The sequence below is a fragment of the Chiloscyllium punctatum genome, chromosome 10, assembly GCF_047496795.1.
Source record: "Chiloscyllium punctatum isolate Juve2018m chromosome 10, sChiPun1.3, whole genome shotgun sequence".
NCBI classification, from domain to species: domain Eukaryota; kingdom Metazoa; phylum Chordata; class Chondrichthyes; order Orectolobiformes; family Hemiscylliidae; genus Chiloscyllium; species Chiloscyllium punctatum.
In genome coordinates this window covers 13,880,131-13,894,854 of record NC_092748.1, presented here as the reverse complement: position 1 = coordinate 13,894,854, position 14,724 = coordinate 13,880,131, and the positions used below count along the sequence as shown (strand labels likewise).

At 45.8% G+C, this 14,724-nt stretch overlaps 1 protein-coding gene across 6 annotated transcripts in view; it reads left to right on the top strand.

Annotated features, from left to right (window-relative positions):
• The first annotated feature begins 7,277 nt into the window (after window positions 1–7,277).
• Window positions 7,278–14,724, top strand: part of LOC140481903 (disintegrin and metalloproteinase domain-containing protein 23-like) — a 321,721-nt gene continuing 314,274 nt past the window's right edge. For all 6 annotated transcript variants that reach the window (XM_072578562.1, XM_072578561.1, XM_072578566.1 and 3 more), the window contains exons 1-2: window positions 7,278–7,558; window positions 8,138–8,328. In XM_072578562.1, coding sequence (XP_072434663.1) covers window positions 7,486–7,558; window positions 8,138–8,328 — 264 coding nt within the window. In that variant the 5' untranslated portion in view covers window positions 7,278–7,485. The remainder of the gene's footprint in view (window positions 7,559–8,137; window positions 8,329–14,724) is intronic.

Sequence of the window (14,724 nt, the reverse complement as noted above, 5' to 3'; positions counted from 1 at the left end):
CTGGAAGGGATTCTCCTTCAAAGACACTCAGTTCACCCTCTTTAAGTAGGGCCTGTTGAGAGCCATGTTCATATGTTTGCCTCTGATTCCCCTCCCTTGCTCTTCTTGCAATTATCCCATGTCTCACTTTCACTCTCCTCTGGCCTAGCATCCAGTGACAGTCCTGGGCCTTGGAAGGAATGGGAACGAGGTGTCATTCAGGCATTGTCCACTGGTGGTGCTGCTAATCAATGCAGCAGCCTGTGGCCAGTATCTCTGGATGGGCAGAACTTCTGCTGTCACTGTCCTTGATGCTGGGAGGAAAGGGCAGCCCTTGGTTTCTTGAGTGACCGAGTGCCATAGGAGCTGGGAAAAAGGCAGTACACGGCATTTGTTGGCTCTCCAACTGATATTTGATACTTCTATCACCTCCACAAGATTTGGGCCCAAGTCCCCCACTACCAGTATTCTGACTGACTTGACTGGCCCAGCCACACACCACACTTCGCAGCAGCTCGGAGGCTGTGGATACTGCAGTGAATAACTCATCTCCCTTTTCTCCAAGGCCTCTCTAACCACCTACATAAGGTAAGACAGGAGTATGAAAGGATGCTCTCCACTTGGACTGAATGGACGTAGCTTCATTATCCATAACAACATCATCCAAACACAAGTTTACATAAGATATACATACAGGAACAGACCGTTCAGCCCAACAATTGGGGCAGTATTTATGCTCCAATTGAGTCTCTTCCCAACTTTTCTTATTTAAACCCTGTATGTTTTTCTCCCTCAATCTTGTTTCCAACCACATCGACACTATTGCATCATAACTTTCACACTATCCCCACTGTTTGGGTGAAGAAAGGTTATCTGAATTCCTGTTGGATTTTCCGATGACTATCTTATACTAATCAGTGGGTATTCTACTAACCACAAGAAGGAACATCCTTTTATTATCCACTCCATCAAAACCTTCTAGAATTTTAAAGATCTCTACTAGGTCTCTCAGCGTGTTTGTAACAGTGAAGAGACCCAGCCCGCTTATCCTTTCTTAGATGAATCTCTGCTGTAATCCTTGTGAATCTACTCTGCTCACTCTCCACTGCTTTTTCATTCTGTTTGTAAAATGGCCACTAGATCTGCCCGCAGTATGTGAGTGTGGACTAACCAAGGTTTGATACAGGTTTAACATAACTTCTCAACTTTTGCAACCTATCCCTCCAGAAATAAAATGTGGCAAGTAGTTTGTTATTTTTAAGGTCTTGCTAAATTGTGGTGTCACTTTTATCGGTAGGCGTGTCTGTACTTGGAGAATCCTTTGTTCCTCTTCCCCATTGTCAAGTGACAAGTGACCTCTTTTTTTTCTTATCAAAATGTTTGATTGACATCTCTTCTTCTCTGGCTTAGACATTCACTGCCTCCACCATCGGCACTGTACTGCACAATATCTACAAGGTGAACTGTAATAACTTACTGAGGTGTTTTGGACAACACGTTCCAAAACCTTCTACCATTGCCACCACTACTGGAAATGGCAAGGGCTGCAGCAATTTGTGAGCAGCATCACACACAAACATCCTGACTTGGAAATATTTTACAATTCAGGTGGTGTCACAAGGTCAAAACCTGGGAACTGCCAACCTAACAGCACTGAGGGTGCACTGTCCCTCCACTGTAAGAAGTGGGGACAATCATTAATGATTGCACAATGTTCAACGCTATTTGTGATTCCCGAGGTAATGAAGCAGTCTGTGCCCACATGTAGCAAGACCTGAACACCTTGCAGGTTTGGGCAAACACCATTTGTGCCACACAAGTGCTAGGTAATGATCATCTCCATCTAGAGAGAATCTGAACATTGCCCTGACGGCTAAATCCCCCCTATCAACATCCTTTGGGTTATCATTGATCAGAAACTGAACTGGATTGACCATATATCAACCCACTGGATCATACAAGGCCGAGTGCTGGAAAATGGGATTAGATGATGACGAACTCACCTCCTGTCTCTATAAAACCTAAGGGCAACCAACATTTCAGGCAAAAGCCCTTCATCAGGAATTCCTTGATGAAGGGCTTATGCCTGAAACGTCGATTCACCTGCTTCTCTGACGCAACCTGACCTGCTGTGCTTTTCCAACACCACACTCTCGACTCTGATCTCCAATATCTACAGTCCTCACTTTCTCCAAAAAGCCTAACCCCGTTCTTCAAGGCACAAATCCGGAGTGTGATAGCCTACTCCCCACTTGCCAGGATGGGTGCAGCTCCAAAGACACTCAAACCGTTTGACGTCATCCAGTACTACGTACCTGCTTAGTAGGCACTGGATCCACTAATATTCAGTCACTCCACCCCTGACGTTTAGCAGCATCAATGTGTACCACCTACAATTGCCAATATACACCAAGGCTCCTTAGATAGCACCTCCCAAACCCATGAGCATTTTCATCTCGAAGGACAAGGACAGCAAATATATGGGAACAGCATCACCTGCAAGTTCCACTTTAAATCCGTCATCATCCTGACTTGGAAATATATTGCCGTTCCTTTACTGTTGCTGGGTTAGAATCCTGGAACTCTCTTCCTGGTGGCATTGTAGTCAAACCACGGCAGGTGGACTGCAGCGGTTCGAGAAGACAGCTCACCACCACCTTCTCAGGGGTAACTAGGGATGGGCAATAAATGCTGGCCCAGCCAGCAATGCCCACGAACAAATAAAAAGAAACGTAAATTTTGCAGTGCTCAAAGGACACTACCATCTCCTTAAAGATAACCAGGGATGGACATTAAATTCCAATGATTCCCAAGTCCAGAGATTGAATTCTTGAATATCTGTTTCAGGGATTCTGCAGGGCAAACTTCAGCACACCCTGGTGTTATATAAATCAGAAACAGTGGGTTGAATCTTCTTCATCCATGCAGAGCGTTCAGATGGACAGGAAATGGGAAATTAATTGGGCAGGAAGCAAACACTTAGCTTCCCAAGGCTGGGGTTTTCAGGTTTGAAAGAAGTTCTCAGAACTTGGAAGTGGGTCAACTTTCCTGATGTTTTTTGACCTCTTACTCTAGCCGCATGGCATTACATTAACGAGTGTAGTCTTGTCAGACAAAATCAAAACCACCTTTGTTTTATTTTTATGAGGTGTGTACTGGCTGAGGTGGACCTCATACTCCAATTGCCACTGAGGATAAACTTTGTGTGGCAACTTGTCTCCTTTCTAACTACTTCTTTTTTCCAGCGACTCTGTGGAATTCTCTGCTCCAGAGGGCTGTGGATGTTCGATCATTGAGCATGTTCCAAACAGGAAGCAATAAATTTCTGGAGACGAACAACATCTAGGGATGTGGAGTGGTCGGAAAGGGGCATTGAAGTGAATGATCAGCCATAAACTCAATGAATGACAGAGTTGGCTTGATAAGCTTAATGGTTTATCCTGTGACCTTTGACTCCATTTTTGACACTAATTCAGAAGTGATCTGATGGTTTAAAGCACTTTAGATTGCCCTTAGGTGCCAAAAGGTGTGAGATAAAAACATGACCTTGTTTTTAATTCCTACATGATTAAGCAACCCTCCAATAGACTCTGTGCAATCTTAATAATTCACACTGCCTGATATTATTTTGAACAATCAATTATAGATAAGCAAATTAGCTTGATTCATTCAGTGATAACTCAGCACAAAAACTGGCAAACAATGGCTTTGAGGTTGTGCTGGTGGAGCTGAGGATCAACTGACTGTGGCTGGTGAGGACAAAACAGACCTTTCTCCACTGCCCCCTCAACTCTACTTTAAAACCAGCAACATGCATTGCCTTTCTGAAAGCTTATTCATGCGATTAGAATTCAAGTTCGACCCCCAGCACCAATCAATGAGCATACAGTCCAGTTAATGCTGCAACCGAAGGGTGGCACCTTCAGCTGTGCAGCACTGCAGGAGGTGTGTCAGCCGAGATGATGTGTTCTCGTCTGTGGAGTCTGATCTGAACCCAAGACCTTTTAGTCTCAAGGTGAGAGTACACGCCACACTGTGGAGATGGAGTAAAGAATCGTATGACAGCAAAGAAGCAATGAATATTAGGGAGTGACTTTACATTTAGAAGTGATTTGATTTGATTTATTACTGTCACATGCACCTAGGTATAGTGAGAAGTTTGTTTTACATGCAGTACATACAGATCATACCGTACAAAGATCATAGGGTGACAGAACAGAGCGATGAACAATTTTACAGCTGCAATGTAGGTGCACAAAAGGCAAGGATTTGAAATTTGAGAGGTCCATTCAGAGGTCCAATAACAGCAGGAAAGAAGCTATTCTTGCACCTGTTGGTACGTGTGTTTAAGCTTTTGTATCTTCTGCCTGACAGAAGAGGTTGGAAGAGATTAGAACTGGGGTGGTAGAAGTCTTTGATGATGGTGACTGTCTTTCCATGGCGGCGAGAAGTATCGATGGAGAGTTGGCTTGCGTATTGGACTGGACTGCGTACTCATTGATTGGTGCTGGGGTCCCAACTTCAATTCTAATCCCGCGAATAAGCTTCCAGAAAGGCGATGCACATTGCTGAAACTTGAACCTGACACTCGGTTGGGAGAAGGGAGTATGGAAGATGTTGAACTTACAAAGTTGCTGAGGAATCACAGAAGGACACACAAGTGGCAAAACAATGGTAGTTAACATGCAGTACAAGTAAAACCAAAGCATTTAGGGGTGGCACGGTGGCTCAGTGGTTAGCACTACTACCTCACAGCGCCAGGGACGTGGGCTTGATTCCAGCCTCGGGCGACTGTCTGTGTGGAGTTTGCACATTCTCCCCGTGTCTGTGTGGATTTTCTGCGGATGCTCTGGTTTCCTCCCAGAGTCCAAATATGTGCAGGTTAGGTGAACTGGCCATGCTACATTGCCCATAGTGTCCAGGGATGCATCGGCTAGGTGGGTTAGTCAGGGGTAAATACAGATCTGGGGGAGTTACTCTTTGGAGGGTTGGTATGAACTTATTGGGCTGAAGGGTCTGTTTCCACACTGTAGGGATCCTATGATTCAAACTGAGCTGAATACCGAGGACATTTAAGTTGATCAATTGTTGTTAAACCTGTTAAAGGATAGGCTGAAAAATGAAAATGATGGAGAGCTGAGAACTGGGGCCCATGTTCCCTTAATTGCCCTCCTGGCTGGTCTGCCACATTCTATACTCCATAAACAGCAAGTCATCCAAAACTCTGCTGTCTCTTTCCTTCTACACTTGATGTGTCACTCACCCACCATCTGTCTGCCTGCTGACATGATCAAACAATGCCTTGTTAAAATTCACATCCTTGTTTTGAAATCCCTTGTGGCCCTGCTCCTATCAACCTTTACAATCTTCTCTCCTCACCATCCCCCTCCTCAACCCCTACTACCCTCCAAAATCGGCGTGTACCTCTAATTCTGAGTTCTGGAATATCCTCGATTTTAGATTCTCTACCATGAATGATTCTAATGGCACGCCCCTATCTTTGGAATTCCACCTCGAAATTTCTGCACCTCTCAATTTTCCCTTAAAATCTTACTCCTTAATCATTTTTTTTAACCATCCGCCCTCCTATTGCCTTATATGTCTGCAAGTCAATTTTGTTTTATGATGTTCCTCTGAAGTGACTTAGGAGATTTTAGCACAATAAAGGTGGATACATAAAAGCACGTTGTTGTTGTTGCTGCCACATTTAGTCAATACAGCGTGGCATTTGACCAAATAAATACAGTACTGAACTATCTCTATTGCAATCAATTGAGAAAACTTGACCCGATGTATTAAGTAACATTTGCAAACATCAAGCAATGAGCATTTCCAACAGCAGAGAGAGAGTGAGAGAGAGAGAGCATAGCTAGCTCCCTGCGGCATTAAAAGACACCATCATTGCTGATCTATATCATGGTCAGAAACTGAACTGGACCCTGCTGCATGGATGTTTTGCCTGTGAGAATAGGTCAGAGGCTAGATATACCATGTGGGTAGCTTACCTCCTGCCTTACCAAAGCCTTTACCAAATACAAATCACATGTGATTGAGTACACTTGACTAGGTAGATACAGTTGCTGAAAATGTGTTGCTGGAAAAGCGCAGCAGGTCAGGCAGCATCCAAGGAGCAGGAGAATCGACGTTTCGGGCATGAGCCCTTCTTCAGGAAGATACAGTTGCATTAAGATCATGTAGAACAAAGCAGCCTCCTTGATTATAACTGGTTCCTGTACAGTTGGGGTGGTACAATGATTAGCACTGCTGTCTCAAAGCACCAGGGACCCGGATTTGATTCCACCCTTGGGCAATTGTCTGTGTGGAGTTTGCACATTCGCCCCAAATATATGTGGGTGAGCTCCAGTTTCCTCTCACAGTCCAAAGATGTTCAGGTTAAGTGGATTGGCCATGCTAAATTGCCTGTGAGTGTCCAGGGATGTGCAGGTTGGGTAGATTCGTAATGGGAAATGTAGGGTTGCAGAGATTGGCAGAGGGTGTAGGTCTGGCTGGGATACTCTTTAGGGGTTAGTGCGGACTCAGTGGACCAAATAGCCTGTTTCCAAACTGTAGGGATTCAATGATTTGGTGTACTGTCTACAGATGCTCTTCAAGCTTTCCCTGTCAGCCAAACCAGCCACTACCAAGATCGAGGGCAGGAGGTGTATGGGATCATCATTTGTTCTGAGTCACAAACCACCCTGACTTGGAAATATACCGGACACACCTTCACAGTTAATGGGTCACGAATGTCTACGCTCCCTATTCGCTGCTCTGTCGTAGCTTCTTCATAGAGAAGACAGCCATTCAAGACAGCCCACCAACCTCTCCTCAAGAGGCCATCAAGCAATGGTTAATAAATGCTGAAACTCCTGGTGATGCCTATCCGATGAGAGAGCATGTTCAAACCAGTGTTACTCCATGGCGAAATGGGTACCATTCTACTATCGGGATGGAGAGCTGGGAATACTTATGACTGTCAAGGGGGTACTGCAGAACATTTAGGAATTGACTGAAAAATCCACTCGAACTGCACTTCCAAAACACACAATTGCCAGCAACGTCCTTGCTTTTCGACTGCATATAGAAGCATGTAACCCTCCAAAAGAATGTAGCATAATTAAAGTCTCACTAATGTATACTGCCTGATAATATTTTCTGCAATCAATTATAAATAAACGAATTAGCTTGATCCGCTCAGTGACAATTCAGCATAAAAATGACAGCACAGCTCATATGCTGGTGCATTGGTGGAGCCCAGACTTGACTGACTGGGAGCTGGGAGGGATCCGGAGTGCGCAGGTGCGGCACCTACCTCAGTGAAGATGTCCACAGCTAGGCATGCCTGAGACAGAGGGAGCGAGAGACAGAGAGGAGAAAGGAGGGAATTAGAGAGAGAGATGGCATCCGATTCCACGCACCCACACCTCCGCGAGTAGGGAAAGAAGGAAGCAGACGGTGGAGGAAGGAATTAACCAGCCAGGGCCAGCAAGGAGACAAATATGAATCATGAATCTTCCCGGGTGTTGCTGTTTTTTGTCTCTGATCCTGTGCTCCAGCCTCCAGCCTTTTGGTGCAGCGGGTATGTAAGGATGGGATGGAAGGGGAAATCTTGTGCAAATGCTTTTGGGCATTGGAAGAGCGACAGGGAATGCAGCGCGGAATGACTAACGTGGGAGCTCTGTGCAGCGCTGGCTGAGTGTTGCACTGGGATCAGAGCAATAGCATTGCAGATAGGCAGAGTGTGCTGCTCCGACGCAGAACGTGTCGGGAGAAGTGTTCATGATTTTGTTTTTAAATGCGATTCCCCGTCAAGTGCAGCTTTTTTTCTGCGCGTCTGCAGCATTTTGGGTTTCTTAGGGTTGGCGGGCAGTAGGGGAGGGGGGGGGCGACTGATATGGTAAATTGTCTGGTAAAACAAGGGGGTAGTCGTCCCCCTAGCAACACGCTCTGAAATTGCTCTGTAAACATGAGGGCTTGTTTTTTTTTGCGCCCCCCCCCCTCGCTGCAATTGATTTATCGCATGCAGAAGCAAGATGCTCAGTGGTCTTGTTTATTCAGCATTTCTTTCTCTGCAATTGCGTGACCAAGCGAAGTGAAAACGCCTTTTTCTCTCTCTCTCTCTCTGTTCTCTTCCATCTCTCCTGCTTGTTGCAAGCAGTTCTGCAGTTGAGCGGTGCTGATGGAGAGCCATTGGCAGCTGATGCTGGTGCAGCGTTGAACCAGAGCAGCAGTCCGAGTCAGCAGGAGATAACGTGGCCTTTACGCTTGATCTATTACGTGCACGACGACAATGAGAGCACTTATCACATCCTGGATACCAAAGCCAGGAACCAGCAGAAACACCATCAGGTAAGGATAGCAGAGAGAGCAAGACATCCGACTTCCCTAGATCCCCCCCCCCCCCCACTGGGCGCGGTGGGGCTCCCACCATCCAGATGGTTGTGTTTAGAATAAAGAATGCCTCCAGAACTAGAGACTGATCGTGCAGTTGTACTCAGACTCCAAGAGTCCAAGAACCCCCTGGTATATGCAGCATTGATCTCTTGCTGTTAGATTAGATTACTTCCAGTGTCGAAACAGGCCCTTCGGCCCAACAAGTCCACACCGCCCCGCCGAAGCGCAACCCACCCATACCGCTACATTTACCCCTGACCTAACACTACGGGTAACTTAGCATGGCCAATTCAACTGACCTGCACATCTTTGGACTGTGGGAGGAAACCGGAGCACCCAGAGGAAACTCATGCAGAGACGGGGAGAATGTGCAAACTCCACAGTCAGTCGCCTGAGGGGGGAATTGAACCCGGGTCTCTGGCGCTGTGAGGCAGCAGTGCTAACCACTGTGCCACCGTGCCACAACTTCTGATGTTATACTCTGATTGTTTAACCCTTCACCAGAATTGCGTTGCTTCCTTTGTGAGAACAGCAACTGCAATTCTGTTCCAGCCAGGGGTTAATTTAGACATTAAAACACCAGCTTATTGAGTTATTGGGAGAAAGCGAGAGCTGGAGATCAGAGTCAAAACGTGTGGCGCTGGAAAAGCACAGTCGGTCAGGCAGCATCTGAGGGGCAGGAGAGTCAACATTTCGAGCATAAGCCCTTCATCAGGAACATTGTTTGAAAAGACGACTCTCCTGCTCCTTGGATGCTGCCTGACCAGCCATGCTTACTGAACTATTGGTTAGGCAAAGGGTGCCTTGCATTTTATATTGGGTCTAGAGTACTGTGATGGCAACACCACTGGAGTCAAATCTCGACGCCCAGGGGCTGTGCAATCACAGCATGGCAATGCTGGTGGAATTTAAAGTTCCGTTCATTAATAAATTCAACTAATAGCAAACTCTGAAATCGAAAAGCAAATTTCGAGAGTTTCCCCCAAGTTGAAGAGTCAATAACGAGGGGATTCATTTTCAGGTGAAAGCCGCTTTGTATAACTCTATGATTCTATGAACAGGAGTGTTGGAAGGGATTTGAGGAAATTGTTTTCACCCAGAGATGGTGGGGGTCTGGAGTGTACTGCCTGGGAGGGTAGTTGGGGCAGAAAATCTCATAACTTTTAAAAAGTACTTGGATGAACACTTGAAGCATTCTGGGCCATGGGCTTAGTGCAGATTTAGAGTAGATCTTTGTCAGTCCAGACTCAGTAGGCTGAAGGGTCACTACTGCGTGATTCTATGATTCAATGAAAGCCAGTCTTAATAACGAGAATTGATTATTGTCAAACCCATCTGATTCACTCATGTCCTTGAGGGAAGGAAATCTGCTCTTGCCTTCTCTGGAGTACATGTGACTCCAGGCCCACGGCTCTTAACTTCCCTCAGCAAAGACCCGAGCAAAACCACTTGGTTCAAGGGAAGTTAAGGGATGGAGAACAAATACTGGCCTTTATGGTGATGTCTACATCCCAGGAAAGAACAAAGAAAGAGGTGCCGTAAGCAAAATGTGCTGAGGCATTTCAAAGGTGTGTATAACACTGAGTCATGGAGGGAGCCGTTAAAATGGATGATCCCTTTTTTCACCGGACCGTAGGAGATTGAGATTAACAAATCATGTGGGGCTTTGATAAAGTGAATGACAAGTGTTGCCCCTCCCCCCCAAGGTGAGGGAATTCAAAAGTAGGGGTCATATTTTTAAGGTGAGAGGAGAAAGATTTAAGAAGGCCATTGGGGTAACTTTTTTTACACGGAGGGTGGTTAGTGTGTGGAATCCGTGAAGTGCAGTCAAAGTGGATTTTTCGGTCAATTCCTAAATATTCTGCAGTATCCCCTTGTCAGTCATAAATATTTCCAGGTTCCTACCCTGATAGCAGGATGGTACCCATTTCACAATGGGATTATAATGTTTAAAATATGTTTGGATCAGTACATGAATAGGAAGGGTTTGGAGTGATATAGGCCAAACCCAGGCAGATGGGACTAATTTAGTTTGGGAACATGATCGGCATTGACTGGTTAGACCGAGGGGTCTGTTTCCATGTTGTATGACTCTATAAAGGGAGAGCTAGAGACAGAGAGACAGAAGTGGAGCAGTTTTGGAAGTGAATTCCAGTATGCAGGACTTAGCTGGCTGCTACTGGTGGAGTGAAGGGATATGTAAGGCCAACATGACAGATATGCAGAAGGTCTGCGACCATTGTGGGACTGGTGAAGGTTGCAGAGGTAGACAGAGGTGCTGATCTGATGGAATTTAATTCAAAGGATGAGAATGTTTAAATTGCAGGGTTTGCCAGAACGGGAGCCAGATTGTGACAGCAAGCTAAACAAGACTTGGTGAGGTATACGGGTTCTATCGTGTGATAAGACCAAAATGACCCACATCCTGAGTTGGAGTAAACCAGAAAGGCCAGCCTGTTAGGATGCTGTAGTTGAATCAATGGCATCGGGGGGGGAAAGCAAATTCACTCCATTTTCTACTCAGTATTGCTTTCTGATGATCCTCTGTAAAGTGGCTGTGTATGACCTTCTGGTGAGGGGATGGTTGTGATTGCCAGAAAGACTTGAACTTATGAAGTGCTTTTCATGATAGTACGACATCATTAGGCGCTTGACCATCAACGGAACTGTTCTGGAGTTGGCCCTGTTGCTGTGCTGGGAACCCAGTTCTAGTAAAGTTCACAGCAAGCTCGCCCAAACGGCATTGCACACACGATGATTTGATAATCTCTATCTGATAATGCAGGTTGAGGGATAAATATTAGCCGGGACACTAAGCTGACATCCCTAATTCTTTAGGTAAAGCTTTGCGATTTGCCGCCCGTCACCTCAGAGACGGAAGGGGCCACCTTTTAATGTCAAGTTTGAAAGTTGACACCGCTAAACATTCTAGCTTTCCCCCAGTACAGTCCTGCGCCATTGACTTGGGTTTGGATCCTTCGTAGAATCTTGCTGCAGAAAAGGAGACCATTCATCCCACTGTGACCATGCTGGCTCCTGGAGATTTATCCAATTAATTGCATTCCTGTGCTTTCCCCATAGCTCAATTTCTTCTGCATCAAGTATTTACTTGATCCCCTTTTAAAAGCCACCATTGAACCCACTTCCACTACCCTTTCGGATAGTGTAATCCAGATAGCAGTAGATTGCAGAGCAAAGAAAAAAATCTCATCTGTCCTCTGGTTCTTTATCATGTTATCTTAAATCTGTGTCCTTTGGATCATAGAATCCCTGCAGTGCGGAAGCAGGCCATTCAGCCCACACCCTCACACTTTCTATAGCTAACCCATCTAGCCTGCACATCCTTGGACACTATGGACAATTTAGCCTGGCCGAGCCACCTAACCTGCACATCATTGCATTGCAGAAGGAAACCGGAGCACCCGGAGGAAACACACACAGACACAGGGAGAACGTGCAAATTCTACACAGATAGTTGCCCAAGAGTGGAATCGAACCCGCTGTGAGGCAGCAGTGCTAGCCACTGTGTTACCATGCCATCCCAAATGGTTGTCAAGCTTCTTACTAATGGGAACAGTCCCTCCCTATTCGGCCTAACACAGTCCCTCGTGCTTTTTTCACCATTTCTGCTGACAATGCGGGACAAATCCTGTTCAAACAAGGCCATTGAGAAGGACAGTGCAAGTCAGATTTTCTTCTGTGCAAAAGTGCACCTGGATATCGATTGCAATTTTTCATGTTTAGAATAAACTTTTGCTGGATAAAAGTATTAAAAATGTGGAATCGAAGGCAGGTGGATGATATTGAGATGACAATCAGCCATGATCTACTTAAAGGGTGACTGACTAGCCATCTCTAGTTCCTGCATGAGGCTGAAAAAATTGTGACAGCATCCGTTATATTCATGGTGCATTATGCTTAGAGTCATATTTGTAGCAATAGCATCAATAGTTTACGGCGATGTTGCAGTTAGGGCATTGGGACACTACATTGAATCATAGAATCATAGAGATGTACAGCTGAATTATAATTTTCATAATTCTAGTTAATGTTATTTAGGAGTGTTCATATGAGTTATTTATTGGCAGATTGTCATTTACATTTAGTACTTGTCATCATATGTACAATTTTGCTTCAGTCCCATTGCTGACCAAATAGCTTCTGATTCATCCCCTTTGTATGAAGGATTGTAATATGCTTAATTTTCTGTCTGTTGGGATCTGATTCCAATGGGCTATATTGGTTCTTGTTTACTCCCAAATAGGTCCAGACCCAAAGCTTTGAGCCAAGTCCTGTTTTCTCCAGATTTACCTCCCGCTGACTGACAAAGTCAGATGTCCGCCTCTGATTTTCTCCAGTTGAGCTTTCCCCTGGTTGCGCGGATTGGCAAGTTACCGGGCTTTCTTTCCTGTGAAAGAATGGCTTCCCCAGGGTCGATCAGCCATAAGTGGTCGGAGCAAGAATCGGCCGTTCAGCCCGAGTCTGCCCCCTGCCATTCAATGAGCTGCTCTGATAACCCTGAAGGCCACATCCCAGCCCCTTCTAAAGCGATGGGAAGTCAGAGTTGGAAATTGACTTCCATATGCCCAGGTTCCTTCCACTGTGTTTGCTTCTGTAATGTCAGGAGCCCATTTGATGACACTGTTTCCCGATCATATGAGATTTCAAAGGATCAAACCATCTCCGGCTCAGTTCAGTTACATAGAACTCTCCATCCACTGAAACCAAATCCTGATCAAAGGATCAACAGCTTTTCAATCACTTAACTTCGTTTTTTTTTGTTAGATTAGTATCTGTGCTAGCTCTTTGAAAACATCCCCTACTCTTTCTTTTTGTCCTGTAAATTTCACATTATGGGTTAAATGAAATTCCAAATCCCGCTATCCTATGAGACTGTGCGTTCCTGATCGGAACAACTGCTCGGTTTACTGCACAGTCTCCTGTATTTACTCCTTTGATCTTTGGTCAAATGGCTTAAATCTGTGCCCTCTGGCCAATGACACACCAACCACAGTTGAAAGCAGTCCATTGAAACCACTCCTAATTTTGCAAACCTCTGCTAAATCTTTCCTTAAGCTTCTCAGCTCAAATGAGATCGGCCCTTGGTGATCCAGTCACTCCCAAGTAGCCGACATCCCTCATCCTTGCTGCTGTTCTTCCCATCAACTGCAGGAGGAGGCCATTCGGCTCAACGAGCCCATGTTGTAAAGCAATCCAATTCACCCCCTTCACAACCGCCCCTGACTCTTCCTTTGCTGTGCTGAAGTTTGTGGCTTCATTCTCCTTTTTGAAATCCTTCACTATCCCTGCTTCCGTCACTGTAGGCAGCATCAAGTTCCAAGTCTTGCCCATTTGCTGCCCAAAAGGAGCTCTTCCTTACATCCCCTCTATGTCCTTGAATCTCTGTTCCCCGTTGTTTTGCTTTCCCTACCTTATTGAGTATGGTCATAATTTTTTGTTTCTCCTAGGTCCCCCACAGTGTGGAAGCGGGCCATTTGGCCCACCAAGTCCACACCACACCTCCGAATAGCATCTCACCCTCCTGCCCTATAACACTCATCGCCAATCCATCTAGACACTGTAGGCAGTTTGGCACCGCCAATCCTCCTAACCTGCACATCTTTGGACTGTGGGAGGAAACCCACTCAGAGGTGGGGAGAACGTGCAAACTTCACACAGTCGCCCAAGGGTGGAATCGAACCCATGTCCCTGGCACTGTAAAGCAGCAATGCTAAGCATTGAGCCACTGTGCTGCCTCCAGCATAGCTGTATTAAGTCTCCCTTCAACCTTCTTTACTCATCTCCGTAACTGTTGTGGTAAACCTCCTCTGCATCCACTTGAACTCTCTGATGTACTTCTTAATATGTCATGCCCAGAATGGAACTTAAGACACCCAGAGTGAGTGGAGAGGTTTGGTACAATTATTAGAGTTAACAAAGCCTCACCACGGCCGACAGGGAGCCAGGAGCTGAGCTGGGTTTGATCCTTACATCCATGTTGAACAAACCACTCTGACTGAGGGAAGGGCATAGAGGTTTGCTGCAGTTCTCTCCAACGCCCCCCACCTCACCACCTGAGGTGAAGGAGCTCGGTAAAAAGCCCTCTCATTGCTTTGTGCTGTTGGAAAATGTGACTTTCGGGTGAGGCTAGGGTCAAATTTGGTTGCTGCAGCTGAACACATTTCTCACAATTAACGTCTGAGCTGACTCATGGATGACTCTCTACTTGGGAATTGTTTCTCGGCAGCTGTCGTGCTGTGTGACCTCGCGATCGCAAGTGGGAGTGAAAACTGAGGGCAAGGAGGTACATAAGAATGCTTCTTGCACTTAGGATGAATACTTGTGGAAGGA